Source organism: Chanodichthys erythropterus, chromosome 11, assembly GCF_024489055.1.
Source record: "Chanodichthys erythropterus isolate Z2021 chromosome 11, ASM2448905v1, whole genome shotgun sequence".
NCBI classification, from domain to species: domain Eukaryota; kingdom Metazoa; phylum Chordata; class Actinopteri; order Cypriniformes; family Xenocyprididae; genus Chanodichthys; species Chanodichthys erythropterus.
This window is the reverse complement of record NC_090231.1, coordinates 58,410,225-58,425,880: the sequence shown is the minus strand read 5'-3', so window position 1 is coordinate 58,425,880 and position 15,656 is coordinate 58,410,225. Positions and strand designations below refer to the sequence as shown.

Genomic DNA, 15,656 nt, shown 5'->3' with positions numbered 1-15,656 from the left:
AAATAATAGTAAGGGAAAAATGCACAACACTCAACTCAAACAGTCCTTTTTGTGTTTATTATTCTTATAAAATGAATTTAACAAACTGCTAATCTCATATTCGCTAACACTTTACAACAAGGTTCATTAGTTAACATCAGGCCTAATAATGAACTGCATTTCTACAGCATTTATTAATATTTGTTAATGTTAACATTTACTAATACAATATTAAAATCAATAGTTGTATTTGTTAACATTAGTTAATGAACTGTAAACTAACACGAACAAACTATGAACAGCTGTATTTTTATTAACTAAGGTTAAACATTAACAAATGCATTGCTCATGGTTAGTTCATAAATTAACCTTATTGTAAAGTGTTACCACAAATTAGATAAGATGCTTGAACACACATGTAAGATCCAGACAGGTGAAACAGAAAGAATGATTCATTGATAGACACACAGAAAATTTGTTGCCACCTAGTGGCGTAACAATGCAATCGATACAGTCGTTACTTGAAGTTCAGTAACTTTCAGAAGGTAATTTATTATATTTTGATCGGTAACATCAGCGCTTTAATCTGTATAATAAACTTTTGTATACTTCTGTTATAATTGGAATATTTGTCAGACAGAAATAATGATACGGTGCGTTTGGAAAGATTGCGAAGCGGTTTATATCTACACATGACAACTCTCTTCAGATCAACGGCAGCGCGAACGCATATTTGAATGTCGAGATTTTATTTTTGTCAAAGGTTTAATATATCGTTGAATCGCTGTCTTTTAGGAATTAGATCATGTGGGTGACGAAAATCGAGAACGCGATCTTTTAAAGATTAATCGTGCAGCTTTGTGCCTCTCTCTCTCTATTGATATCTGACGTATACGAGTAGCGCGAGGGCTTTTCAGTGCATTCATTGCTTTAATATTCACGTGAGACATCTCTATTAAAGAATACGCTCCCCCCACTTCGCCCACCCATCACACCAGAACCGTTTTCAGAACCGAAACTTAGAAATCTTGCACGGTTCTTAAGTGAACAAACAGTTGGATGCATGTCAGTATATTAGATCAGTGCATTCGGTCTTAAAGTGACAGCAGCCTAATAAACCTGCTGCCGTCTGTGTCATTAATGATGATCAAACAACAAATGATAAAGAGAAAATCACTCACAGCTCTTGACTGAATAACTTTTGTAGCTTTAATAAGAATCAATGTACATTTAAAAAAATTGTTCTATTGTATTTGTCCTATTGTTTGCAATTTTCTTCTTCGTTTTTTATTGCATAACTGACTGTTTTTTTAACTTGCATTAGTCTAATTTTTTATCAAGAAGTGTGAAATTTCAATGGTACCTAAATTTTAATATCATCGCAAATTTATTCCCAAAAAGAATATACTATAAAAAAAATAAAAAAAAATCACTGGTATAAGATTTTGGTCATCTCGCCCTCTAATAGTGTTAAAGATTCATGATTACAATATTGGCCAAAATAATTGTGATTACTAAAAGGCTTTTTCTTGCTAAAACATCTAAACTATCAATCAGACGACAGAAGGCATGTAGTGGATTCTGTGCAACAGGTTTATCAGCAGTTTTGACCATATGGATCTTTTTTTTTTTTTTCATATTAAATATGATACAGTAGGGTTAATTGGATAAGCGAGCACAATTATCTATCAAATCACATAATATGAGCTGATATATGGGTCTATCAGTAGTCTGACAGTAGTAACTAGTCAATAAATCAAGCCATGCAGCAAATCACACAGACATGCACCAGTGCGAATGCATCGATGCTTCTCTAAGACGGCGAAGCACAGACAGGGAGGCCGTTTAGAAGAGCAGAACCGCGATGACGTGTTTCTTCAGTTCCCGCTCTAATCTGCGCTCGCAGGTTTATTATAAACCACACTAACATCTCTGTAAATGAAGAGAAAGGAGAGTTGGGACAGAGGCCGGAACTGCTGCTTTATCTGTCCTCCCCAGTCCTGCTGCAAAAAAAGGCTTTATTTTATTTATAAACTTTGAACTATTTTCCGATAAAATGCCATTTTTTCGCTGTCATCCTTGATCTTCCATTCTATTCTCTCCTGAGCGGGCCTTTGAGGGAAACGGCACGCTCACAATCAGATAGCACTATCAGCACGGAGCAGCTGGCTCTGCCGCGCACACACACACACACGTCGTCTACTTCAGCCTCCCAGAATTCCCTTCACCACATTGCCAGACAGCCAGTACATTCCATTATCTTCACTCTCAGGCTTCACACACACACAGACATACGTACATACATACTTATACACACAGGAAAAGGAGAAATCAAAGGGAACAATTAATAAAGGTAACTAGCCGCTACCACCAGCTGCTCTTATCCAGCTGCACACACGAAAAACATGGGACTAGTAAAAAGGGAAATGAAAATGTCTTTATCTGCAGTTCATTTCCTCTACCTTCTCTTCTTCTCTGTGTCTTGGGCTGGCGCTGGTTATCTGAGCAGACAGACCTGCGAGCCCTGTCTAATGCACTCAGTCTGTGCGTCTCTGAGCCGATAAACACAACAGGAGAGACGGTGACACCCCCCACCTCTTTATTTTTATATTCACGTCACTCGATAGCTGAAGTGAACCGTAGGTGCGGCGAGCATCACGCATGTTTCTAGTCCAACTAAGTCAAGGTCAAGTCTCGAATCACTTTCGTTAAGAACGTCTTCTGCTACTAGACGATTACCTGAATCAAAAGATCATTTAAAGGGGTGGTTGATTAACTAAAGTTAAAAAAGTGAAATCATAGTGTTGCTGTTTGAGCATAAACAACATCTGCAAAGTTACGAAGCTCAAAGTTCAATGCAAAGGGAGATATTTTCTTTTACAGAAATCACTTTTTAAGGGACTGGTAAGGACTACAACAAGCTTCTTCCCGGGTTGGTGACATCACAAACCCCAACATTTACATAAACCCCGCCCCCGAAAACAGACAAAGGGGGCGGGGCCATTTTGGGCTGCTTTAGAGAAGAGGAAGAGTTATTGTAGTAGAGTGTTGTTGACATGCCGTCATTTTACGCCGGACTGCTTCACAAACGAGGGTCAACGAGGTCACTTTTACACTATAAACCCAAATAAGTTGGCAAAACTCAAATTTTTAGGTAATCAGTTAAATCTTTTTTTTTTTTAAGTTAAGAAATTCAAAGTTTAAGTAAGCAGAACTGGCAGATTTCAATTTTGTACATTTTAATTGCTCTTAACTTGAAAATGTTTAGTAAGTTAATACATTAAACTTAAAATTATCATGTAATCTTAACTGCACACAAGGCTATCAGCACCAACATTTAGCATTAAACACTACTAAATCCCTCAATTAACATTAATCTTGCACAAAAAAAAAAAAAAACATTATAGAACACTTAATTTTAGCATTTATTCTCCCTTTCGAGTGTCATGGCAAAGCATGCTGGGAAATAGAAATCCCAGTCCAGTTTCAGTTAAATTTAAGTTTGTTTTAATTAAAAGAAACAAGTTCATTAAACTCAAAACAATGAACAATTCAGATCACTTAAAATGTGTGAGTTTCATGAGCTCAAATGAAAAAGAAAGTTCTAAATACTCATAAAAGTTAATTTGTTTCATTTGAGTTTGTCCTGCTCAAACCAATTAATAATTAGGAGTGTTAGGGTTTACAGTGTGGGCAATGCCACTCAATAGGAAACTTAGTTCACAATAACACATTTTGTTTATTTATTTGTTTGTTTTCCTTAGGTGCTTCCTGCTATAACATTAGTCAAGTTACTTGACCCAAAACAATAAATTTACATGATCTTTGTGCAAACTGTGCAGATTTATTTGTAGATTGTACATTTGAGAATTTTAAAGCATTCATCACAGCAAGACAGCAAAGAAATAAATGTGAATCCACTAAAAAATATTTGCCAATCTCATCATATAGTTGCTTTATTTCTAAGAAACTCTGAATATTAAATTGTGAATCTTGTTTTATTTATTTGAGAATACATTTTCTATTTGATTTCATGGTTACATATCATGGTTACACTTTATTTCGATGGTCCAATTATTCTACTAACTACAAGTAACTTTGCAACTACATGTCAACTTACTCTCATTATATAGGTTAGGAATAGGTTGACGTAGTTGCAAAGTTACTAATAGTCAGTAGAATGTCTGTTGGGAGCATCAAAATAAAGTGTATTTACTGATTGCTGACAGTACTAATACTTGAATGACTGCTAGTTGACATGTAGTTGCAAAATTACTTGTAGTTAGTAGAATGTCTAAAGTGGACTATCAAAATAAAGTGTTACTGAATTCACTAAAAACAAAAAAGGCCATTAATGCCCCCCATAAGAGAAATGGACGAGAAGATACACATATCACAAAAAGCCACAGTTGAGCGGAGCAGGACGGGCAAAATCCAGCCTGCCACTGCAAGACAAACATTAACAGTGTGAAACACCTGCTTATCCCACTCTGGCACTGCCCAGACACCTGGCACATCCCAGCATACCCCAACACTCCTCTCTGCTCTCCTCTTCCCTTCAGTTCTTTATCCGGCACGCCTGGCATATTCAGATACAGAAGCCCTCATTACAGCTCAATCCAACCTCAGCAAACACACAAACAGATTAGCCGCTTAAGACGTTCCCAATCCTCCTGTCCCTCGTCACTCCGCCGTGCTATCAGGACCCCGCACACCCCTCAGATATGAGCCGGGGGTAGGCTTAGCGAGGCTCCCGCGCTCCCTCCTCCAAAAATCCCCCCACGCCACAGCCCGTGTCACAGCTGCCCCTAATACAATTAAAAGTCATTTGTGAAGCGCACAGCTTCTGCGGATCAGGAAAAGGAGGGAGGAAAGGAGACCAGAGTTGGGAATCATAAGGAATTTAAAGAAAGACAAAAAAGACAACATTTGATAAGGAATTTGATTATTGTCCTGATAAAGGTAAAGCTTAAAACGCAACTGAACGTGGTATTATACGGTTGCGATATTTAAAAATGGCCATTTCCAACACAGTTCCTAAACAGTGCTCAACGCTAAGGATTTAGCCAGTGGTTCAAATGTTTACTTTCCCTGCCAAAATATTCACTGGCCCCAACACCAAAAATAAATAAAATCAAATTATTCTTGACCGACGTAACCTTGCATTCTTGTTCGATTAACATTAATGACACAGACAGCAGCAGGTATAATAGGCTGCTGTCACTTTAAGAGCTAATACACTGATCCAATACTGTTTATACAGTATATCAACTGTTTATGTTCACTTACAGGTGCCCTAGAATTAAAAATTGAATTTACCTTGGCATAGTTGAATAACAAGAGTTCAGTACATGGAAAAGACATACATTGAGTTTCAAACTCCATTGCAGTGGCCACGCCCCAAACTCTCAGCCTGCTACAGTGGCCACGCCCCAAACTCTCAGCCTGCTAGTGGCCACGCCCCAAACTCTCAGCATGCTTCTGTGGCCACGCCCCAAACTCTCAGCCTGCTACAGTGGCCACGCCCCAAACTCTCAGCATGCTTCTGTGGCCACGCCCCAAACTCTCAGCCTGCTACAGTGGCCACGCCCCAAACTCTCAGCATGCTTCTGTGGCCACGCCCCAAACTCTCATCCTGCTTACAGTAGCCACGCCCCAACTCTCCCTCTACTACAGTAGACACACCCCAAATTCTCATATCTTACATATTTCACCTTTAAAATGATAAAATTTGTGATGAAGCATCGAGGCAGTGACAATTCTTTCACAGACAGTCTATATTGTCGTACCACGCAAAATAATTTGATTGATTAACCTTAAGTGAACATATTTGATGTTTAACGGCTTTTGCACACTAAATAAAGCTTAGATGGAGCGTTTGAACAGACAGAAATGTGTAAGGTGTGTTTTGAGGATGTAGAAAGATGGAATACAGCGAATTGGAAAGCACAATTGGGACTTTTAAGTGAAACAGCTTGGGATCATTCTCACTGTGCCAGCAGGGATCCGTCCAGGCCACCAGGCAATGGCTGGTTCCCTCATCCCACCTTCAAATGTAGTCTCCTTCCCGCAGAGGAACGGACCGTTGCTGCCGCCTGAGGATGAAAAAAGGGACAGAACAGAATCTCAAACTCAAAGCCTCGCCTGTGGAGTACAGGCAATTCATCTCTGACAAATAATCTTTACAAAAGAGACCCGTGACACAAAGAAATTGAATAGGTGTATTGGGAGCGTACATGACAGATGAGTTGAGAGAGCAGAAGATAGAACAGAACGCAAGGGTCTTGAGATACGTTTTAAAGCTTGACATGACTTGTCTAAAGAAAGTGATGCTTATAGAACAAGACAAACAGCTAGATACAATGCAATGTATGGGCGCACATGTACATAGACAAATAATGAAGAAATAGCACATTGAGAAGCATGCAGGAGATGCATGTTTGATTTGAATCTATTCATCCGAATCAAATCTTTTCTTTCCCTTACTAAATAAAAAGGTGTGTTAGGTGTGTTAATGTATGAGGTGGAGATATGTGAATGGTTTCCCACTTTGATGTGGTCCAGACATCACTGCTGCCCCATTATCCGAGGTAAAGAACACCAATGTGTTGTTGTGGATGCCCAGACTGACCAGTTGAGCCAGAATCTGGCCAACGCTGTAATCCAGCTCCATCACTGCATCGCCATAACTACAAGACAAATCACACAGTGTCTTACCACCTCAACCAAACCAATTGCTTTAACCCAGACAGCATAACAAATTCTGTCAAATTAGCCCACGTTTGAAACCCGTCCTGTGACAGATGGATGTGATATATGGAGGAAGATAGATGTCTCAGATAGATGTGCGCTGGTTATAAAACTTTAAGATGCGGCATGTCAGGCTGAATCCCTCCACCGCCAGCACCTGGCTAATACCCCTCAGCCTTGATCCATTCCTCTGTCAACACAAGCCTCATTTAGCATTCTGAAGAAACGTATGCTTACTGAAGCCCCAGTATTCCAAAGCACTGGGCGGAATACTAAACAGCTGCAGACAAGATTACCAATGAAGCCTCCAGCCCTTATTCTAGCTTCAGAGCAGGAAAAATAACATCTCATTAGCCAATCATTTCTATAATACAAAACTGGAATGCACAGAAGCAGAATATTTGGACAAAATGATAATTATGTTATGGCCGACAACTCTTTCCCCACCAGCGTTTTGATAATTTTCACAAAAATTTCATGGCTCCCAGAATATTTTTGTTGCATGAATATCTGAACATGCAATATATCAAAAGGTAGAACAGATCCTCTGCTTTTAAACAGTAGCTTCATGCAATGCTTGAATATGGGTAAGTTTCATAAAAATTGTGAGCAAGAAGCATTTTTGTCAAAGACTACATTTGGACTGGATTCAAAACACAGATGGAGTAGATTGAGTCCAACACCTCCAAAGCTTCACAGTCCTAATGTGAGGCAGTTTTGATTTCTATGCCGTTTAAAGTGGTCACGAATTGAGAAATCAACTTTTCTCTGAGCTTTTGATACATAAGAGCTCATTGTACTATAAGAATATCCTGTAAGTTTCAGAACTGAAGGCTTCCATGTTACCCCAATAAAAGCTTTTATTGACACCAGGTCCAGCGATCGACTGATCCTGGAATGTGATAGGTGAGATAAGTGAAACTCCGCCTCCACAGAAGAAATCAACGCCTACTTCATCATTGTAACGTTAGTCCTGCCCACTACAAATATCACTAAAAATATCATGATATCATGGATCATGTCAGTTATTATCGCTCCATCTGCCATTTTTCGCTGTTGTTCTTGCTTGCTTACCTAGTCAGATGATTCAGCTGTGCACAGATCCAGATGTTAATACTGGCTGCCCTTGTGTAATGCCTTGAACATGAGCTGGCATATGCAAATATTGGGGGCGTACATATTAATGATGCCGACTGTAACAGTCGGTGTTATGTTGAGATTCGCCTGTTCTTCTGAGGTCTTTTAAACAAATGAGATTTATAGAAGGAGGAGGAAACAATGGGGTTTGAGACTCACTGTATGTCATTTCCATGTACTGAACTCTTGTTATTCAACTATGCCGAGGTAAATTCAATTTTTGAATCTAGGGCACCTTTAAGAGATTAAATAAGTGATTCTGCTTGTTAACAGCAGGTGTTCATCACTAAAGCTCAATCATCAATGAAGAAAAGAGAAACAAGAACTATAACTGACTTCACTCACAGTCTTAGGCCGGGTTCACACCGCACGCGTAAGGAGCAGAGCAGAAGCAGCAGTGCCGCGATCGTTTTTGGCGCTGGGTTTATTTTTGCTGCGCTGCCAAAGCTCAATTAAAGTATACAAAATAAATATGATTTCACACAAAAAGTGCTCAAAATGCACAGAATAAGCATATCTAGTGTGTTTTAACAAGAATTGAAGTATGTCAGGAAAGAAAATTAATATTAAAAAATATTTATAGAAGATTTACTCATTTAAACTTGTTTTTAATTATTCAGTTTGGGTTAAAGTATGGCATATAAAAAACTAAACTAAACTAGGCAGAAAATATGATATGTAAACATTATTTTAGTTATTACACAGACAGCTATATATGCTCTTGCATACTCAAATCAAACCCGAGTTTGCTGCCTTTTCGCTGAGTTTGCCGTGTTGTAAACATTATCATGACAGTCTGAACTGTGTCCATAGCAAATTTGGAGTCTCTAACTCAATCCCTCTAGCGCCACCAGCTGTCCAAAGTTGCACTCATATTTATGTTAATAAGTTTTGAACTGTAAGGGCAAGAAACAAAATTCTTTTTTCCCTCTGATTCCTTGGGTCAAGACGAATGACGTCATTTTCCATCATGAAAATTTTTCCGCCATTTTGAATTTTTCAAACTCCTCCTAGGCAGTTACTTCGATTTTCACGAAAATTGAACCAGATCATCTTCAGACCATGCCGACAAAAAGTTATGGAATTCAAGTCGATTCCTCAAGCCGTTTTCGAAAAACACGTGAACGAATTGTACGTAGTGCTTGCGAAAATAGACGTAAGGCTGTATCTCCGCAACGCTTTATCGTATTCAGACCAAACTTGGTACATGTCATCACAAGCATGACCTGAGGCATCATGCAGTGTTTCGGTGCAGCGCCACCTACTGGTGCAGAGATATGAAAAATGGCTATTTTTGCTTATAACTTCTGATGGGTTTGTCCAAAAATCATATATTTGGTCTCGTTAGATTCGGGGCATCATTCAGAGTCGAATGATATCCAATTTTCCCATATCGGCCATTTTGCCTGTCGGCCATTTTGAATTTTGTGCTAAAATGCTGTATTTTACGAACGCATTAGCGTATCGTTACGAAACTCAGTATGGGTCTTTGCCCTGACAGTACTCAAAAATGCCCTGACAGTACTCAAAAAGTTTCGGCGAAGCGCCACCTTGTGGTCAAAAGCTATAACAAAATTTACAAAAATGTTAATAACTTTTGACTTTATTAACCGATTGTAATGAAACTGGTCTCAGTAGATTCCTTGGGTCATGCATTGAGAACATAGATATCAAATTTTTCCATAGTCGGCTGAACTTCCTGTCCGCCATATTGTTTTTCTTTAAAAACCTACTTTTTCGAACTCCTCCAAGACCATTGTTCCAATTTTCACCAAAATCGAACCGTATCATCTTTATACCGGAGCAACGAAACCCACTCTTGAAGCTGTATCTCTGCAATGCTTTGACATATTGACACCAAACTTTGCGGTTGTCATTGTCACCTCACTCTGACCATACCGCATGAATTTGTTCACAGCGCCACCTATTGGTGGAATGTGATAAACCAGTAAATCTTTATTATTGACTGTATATGTGATTTTTCAGCTCTTTTGCTTAAAATGATCCTATTAGGTCTTTATTTGCTCACTGTTGCAGTTGGTCTGATGCTCACGGCCGTGTTGGCTGGTTGTTGTGCCATTTTTGTGCTTGGCCCCGTAATTGCTGCTTGCAGCTATATTTTTATTTATTTTACGTTTATATGCGAGTGTTGTACACCTTGCATGTTAACAAACTTTCAAGACTATCAAGTTTAACAATGACCAACTTATCTTTGTATAGAACTTAAATCACTTTATATGTAGCTTCGAGCCGCTGCTGTGACGCTGTACAAATGCTTCCAGTGTGAATACTCGCGTGTCTCTGCAGCTGCAGTTCACGCTCACACGCCGCTGACGCTTGTGGTGTGAACCCGGCCTTAGGTGAAATCACCTGAAGATAAAATACATTATATCTCTCAAGATCTCAGCAGAGGAGGATTATCTTTTCTTCAGTTATTCTGCTTGTTAACAGCAGGTGTTCATCACTAATGCTCATTCATTGCTTAATTATCTCATTAACTTTAACTCTGCTTCAGTGTTACTTTAACACTATCTAGAGAGTTGATTTAACTCTAGTGATTTTGCTGTGTGTGTGTCAGTAAATCAAACCAGTGACTAAACGCTCAACTTCACGTTGTTTCTCTTAGTAGGATAAAAATAATCGGTTATTTAAACAGTGATTAAATCATACATAGAAAGCGGTCAAAGAACGCTCCTTTTACAATCGCTATCGCTCCCTTTACCTTTTTTAACCTAGAGAGCTGTAATAGTAAAAACGTGTTAAAAGTTTGACCATCACTTTAAAAGTGACATAATTGCCGATTGTACAAAAAAATGTATAAGTCAAATCAGACTATAAAAATCTTAATGTACATTACAAAACATTAAAAAAAATATTCCAAACTTTTGACCAGTAGTGTAAAGTAATTGCACACCTTTTCTATCCAATCTAATCCATATTATCTGAAATATCATTCATGTGCATATCACAAACATGCAAAATTAGTTACGCCGTGCAGTTTAATATGATAATTCTCACATACCGCCCCCTCTGACTCTTTCCCAGGAAGTGTTTTGAGGCGTACACAGGCGTGTGAGTTGCATCTGGAGCCCAGTAGAGAAAGAAGGGCTGCTGGGCCGTGGCTTGCTGAGAGATAAACTTCAAGCCTTCCTGGAGACAGATAGAATCAAAACCAACATCAGGCACATCCCATAGTGCATCTGTCCATGACTGATCCACACAAATAAACATTAATCAAGCCAATGAACAGGAAAACTCACCTCCAGATAGATTTGGGTGAGGTTGGATTCCCCTGTTTTCACATTAATCTCAAAGTCTTCGTAATACCTGCAAAATACACAGATCATATAAACTTCCTGCAGATCTAATGAGACCATCCCCACAAACTCATTCCAGCGCCATATGAGTTCTTGTTCCAAATGATGAGCTTCCTAAACCAAGTGCTGCACCAGGGTGTGATTACGAAGTGAAACTGAAGAAGTAAATTGTCTCAGAAGACACGTGCGTTGTGAGGCGTGGAGCGGTAGAGGCGACTCTCTTATGCTCCGGCTGTTCCAGGTGTCCAAACACACAACCTGTCATCTCTTGGGTGTGTGTCTGTGTGTTCATCTGACCGGACTCAAACACGCCATGCTGATTAAACCCACTGCTAAGCGCAAAACTAGCCCTATCGCCAGAGCCAATGACCCAGAATGCACATATGGCTGCTTTGGAAGCAGAAAATGAGATACTACACTGCAGCTGCTACAAGAGGAAAGAGGAAATTCACTTCACCAAACAAACTCTGGAGGTGCTTGATATTCAAACATCACAGCCATGATTCACAGCATGTTACTATGTGGTTTTCTAAGGTGTTGTTAGCAAGCATTATGTTTGTACCTCACCTTCCCTTCATTTCAGAGTTGTTGTAGACGGGTATATTGGGACGGGAGCTGTCATTGTAAGGGCCTAAATGGCAGTTGGGAGCACCAAACCATTCGTCAAAGCCATGCTTCAGAGGCAAGTATTGAGTTCTGTGCCCAAGGTGCCTGAGATAGGAGAGAAAGATTAAAATTAAATCTTATAAAGACAGCAGGTATATTCAAAAGGCAAGAAATTTCATCAATAAAACTATTAAAAATGATCAAATTATGTATTAATTGCTAACTACAAATGTAACTTAACATGTATTTAAATATACTTGCAATGCATATGACAAGAGGTAAACAAGCAGTGCACATTGCATGGAATTGTATCCCATAATGCAACTTGACCTTCCATTTCCAGTGTGACCAATAAAGCAATATCAACACAAGCAATATTTTTTCATGAGTCATTATTTGACAAAATCTTAGATATTTAAAACTAGTCCTAAATAATTAAAAATATATATAAAATATAAAATTCTATCGTTTGAAATGTTATACTGCTTCATATTCTATTATAGCCCATATCATTATTCAGAGAAAGACATCTCATCATGAGAGGAGCTGCAGGAATCTCACCACTTGCCGACGATCTTGCTGATATAGTCTTTCTTTTTCAGCAGTTCTGGAAGCAGGATCTCGTCCTGAGATATTCCCCCCACTATCTCCTGAGGTGTGTATGCTGTCGGAGAGAAAGTCTATTTTTAGTTACTTTTAAAAGTAATGCATTACAATATTGTGTTACTCTCTAAAAAAGTAACTAATTGCATTACTATTTATGGAAAGTAATGCGTTGCGTTACTTTTGCGTTACTTTTTCTCACCCAGTCTGGGCTTGCTTGCTTGTTTTATAATATATTTAACACTAAGTGCAAATAGCCCACCTTGTTTGCAGACGCTATTTACAGTAACTCCGCCCAACAATGTCTGATTGGACCAGACAAAATCACAAAAGAAACCGGTCTGGTAACAGGATCAGTGGCGTGGAGAGAAAGACGAGTGGAGTTGGCTTTTGACAACCTTTTTCTGAACTCGCCCAAAATCTTCTCCCTTTTCCCATCACATATCAGATCAGAAAGGCATTTATTTTAAATAAAAATTGAAAAAAATATTCGTCAAGTGGAAATAAAGTGCATAACGGCTATTTATTATTAGGAATAAAGTGTTTATCATCGGGTAGGTGTAGCGTGGGCTTTATTGTGCCGATAAGGTGGCATACATTTAATGAGTTTAGTAATATAATCACATACACTGAATATGTTATTGCATATTGTTTTATAATAAACTACAATACAAAGGTGAAAATAGTATCTGGCACTATTTACACACAGAAAATACTGCTATTTGCACTTTGTGCCTTTTTACTAACAAAAAAAAGTTATATTTTTGGCAAATCTAAAGGCTCTTTCAAAGCAAAAGTGAAATGAAATATTGCTGTCAATATGCCATGCATTGCAGAGATACAGCCTCAAGATTCGTTTTAGCATCTTGCCTGAAATTTGTTGCTATATACGAAAACGGTTTTGTCTATCAATACGAAATCCATAACTTTTAGCTGGCATAGTCTGATGATGATAGCATTTTTGTGTAAGATGATATTTTGGTGAAAATTGGACAAACCGTCTATAAGGAATTTGAAAAAGTAGGTTGGACAAAAATGGTGGACATGAAGTTTGGCCAAATATGGCAAAATTGGTATCTATGTTCTCGGCATAAGCCAAACAATATTTTAAAACCATTTAGTTTCATTAAAATAGACTAATTTATTCAAAAGTTATTAGCATTTTTGGAAATTTCGTTATAACTTTTGACCACAAGGTGGCGCTACCCTGAAACTAGTGCCGAAGACACATACCGAGTTTCGTAACGATACGCTAATGTGTTCATAAAATACAGCATTTTACATCAAAATTCAAAATGGCCGATGCCCAAAATGCCCGATATTGCAAAGCAAAAATAGCCGTTTTTTGTATCTCTGTGCCAGTATGTGGTGCTGTGACAAAACGCAGCATATTACCTCAGGTCATGGACCAAGTTTCATCTGAATACGATAAAGCATTGAGAAGATACAGCCTTGCGTCTATTTTCACAAGCGTTTTGTAAAATTCGTTTGTGCATTTTTTGAAAACGGTTTGACAAATCGACTTGAATTCCGTCACTTATTGTCGGCAAGGTCTGGAGATGATCTGGTTAAGTTTTCGTGAAAATCAGAGCAACGGCCTACGAGGAGTTCGAAAAAAGTAGGTTTTTCAGAAAATTCTAAATGGCGGAAAAATTTTCATGACGGAAAATGACGTCACAGGGTGCAATCGAACTGTCTTGAGAAGACAAAAAAAAGAACAAAAAAAGAGGTGTCAGTTAATAAATGGAAAAACAAAGAGTTACTTATTTCAAAAAGTACCTCATTCGAATTTAAAAGTAATGCATTACTTGAAAAAAGTAATCCGATTACATAACTCACGTTATTTTACTGATTATAGGAGTGCACCATAAAGTCGTAAGAATAGATTTACTGAAAACAGTGATGGAGGGCTGAGGAAAGAAGCAAATGTTTTACGATCATACCGTTCCTAGCATGAGCATTGGTGGTGTAGAATCCATTCCGCACAGGAAGTCTTCCCGTGAGCAGAGCGGCCCTGGCTGTGGAATTATACAAATTATGCAGATTATAAACATCAAAGACACAAAATACATACCTGTACTTAAAATGTGTAACTCCTATATAAACGTTTGTTTTGCAAGAGCAAAAGTTGCTATACTAAACTGCAAACTCTTGCTTGCTCTTAATAAGTTTTAAAATATAATCAAATGCATTTCCTGAAATTTAAATCATGTGGTATTTAAGACTGCATTTGGAAGAGAGAGAAAGGAAAGAGGCTTTGGACATGAGAGAGCTCACCCTGGATATTATCATTAGGAAGTTCTCCTCTATCTACTTTGTGATTAAAATTCTAATTAAGTTTCTGAAGGGAAAGCTCTATAATAGCGGCAGGTACGAGTGCTCCAGGCACCTTCATCTCACACATTTGAGATTAACAATTGATTAAGCCTTATTTGCTTAAAAATTAATTAGAATTGAAAAGAGGACTAAAAGAAGATCTGCTCTGCATAGCAAGTCCATTCAAATTCCCAAATTATGCATAATTAGCATATTTCAGTACTGCTGGTGTATTATCCATATTAGCATAATAAGTCGTCCTCTCACTATCATGCAGCTGCACACGTCTTGTGTTTCCTCAGCAGGATGAAATAAAAAAATGAATGAACAGTAAAATAGATGCAACTGCATTGTAATAATAATGACGAATTGTCAGCTCAAATTTTTAAAGGGGTGGTTTATTATAATTTCACTTTTTTAACTTTAGTTAGTGTGTAATGTTGCTGTTTGAACATAAACAACATCTGCAAAGTTACGACGCTCAAAATTCAATGTAAAGAGATATTTTCTTTTACAGAAATTGCTTTTTAAACGGCTGGTAGGGACTACAACCAGCTTCTTCCTGGGTTTGTGACATCACAAACCCCAACATTTACATAAACCCCGCCTCCGAGAATACACAACAAAGGGGGCGGGGCCATGTTGGGCTGCTTTAGAGAAGAGGAAGAGTTGTTGTAGTAGAGTGTTGTTGTCATGCTGTCATTTTACGCCGGACTGCTTCACAAACGAGGGTCAATTCAACACAAAAGATGAACATGACGGCACATGCTAGTGGATGAGTTGAATCAACTCCACAGCAACTACATCAATTTATCCACTAACCATTCAGAAACGTCTAAAACTTCTTCCTGAGTCTCTCCATCAGTGTCGACTCCGGTTTGAACAATGTAAGGCTGAACACTTTCCTCATTTTGGCTGCGTGAGATTCTCCAGCTTTGTTGTTGTTGA

The 15,656-nt window shown here is 38.4% G+C and overlaps 1 protein-coding gene across 1 annotated transcript in view; it reads right to left on the bottom strand.

Moving 5' to 3' along the window:
* Positions 1 to 15,656, bottom strand: part of galns (galactosamine (N-acetyl)-6-sulfatase) — a 48,537-nt gene that overhangs the window by 29,108 nt on the left and 3,773 nt on the right. The window contains exons 3-9 of the mRNA XM_067400233.1: positions 14,336 to 14,410; positions 12,351 to 12,453; positions 11,751 to 11,894; positions 11,127 to 11,193; positions 10,889 to 11,016; positions 6,529 to 6,668; positions 5,971 to 6,074 (exon numbers count right to left, since the gene is read on the bottom strand). Coding sequence (XP_067256334.1) covers positions 5,971 to 6,074; positions 6,529 to 6,668; positions 10,889 to 11,016; positions 11,127 to 11,193; positions 11,751 to 11,894; positions 12,351 to 12,453; positions 14,336 to 14,410 — 761 coding nt within the window. The remainder of the gene's footprint in view (positions 1 to 5,970; positions 6,075 to 6,528; positions 6,669 to 10,888; positions 11,017 to 11,126; positions 11,194 to 11,750; positions 11,895 to 12,350; positions 12,454 to 14,335; positions 14,411 to 15,656) is intronic.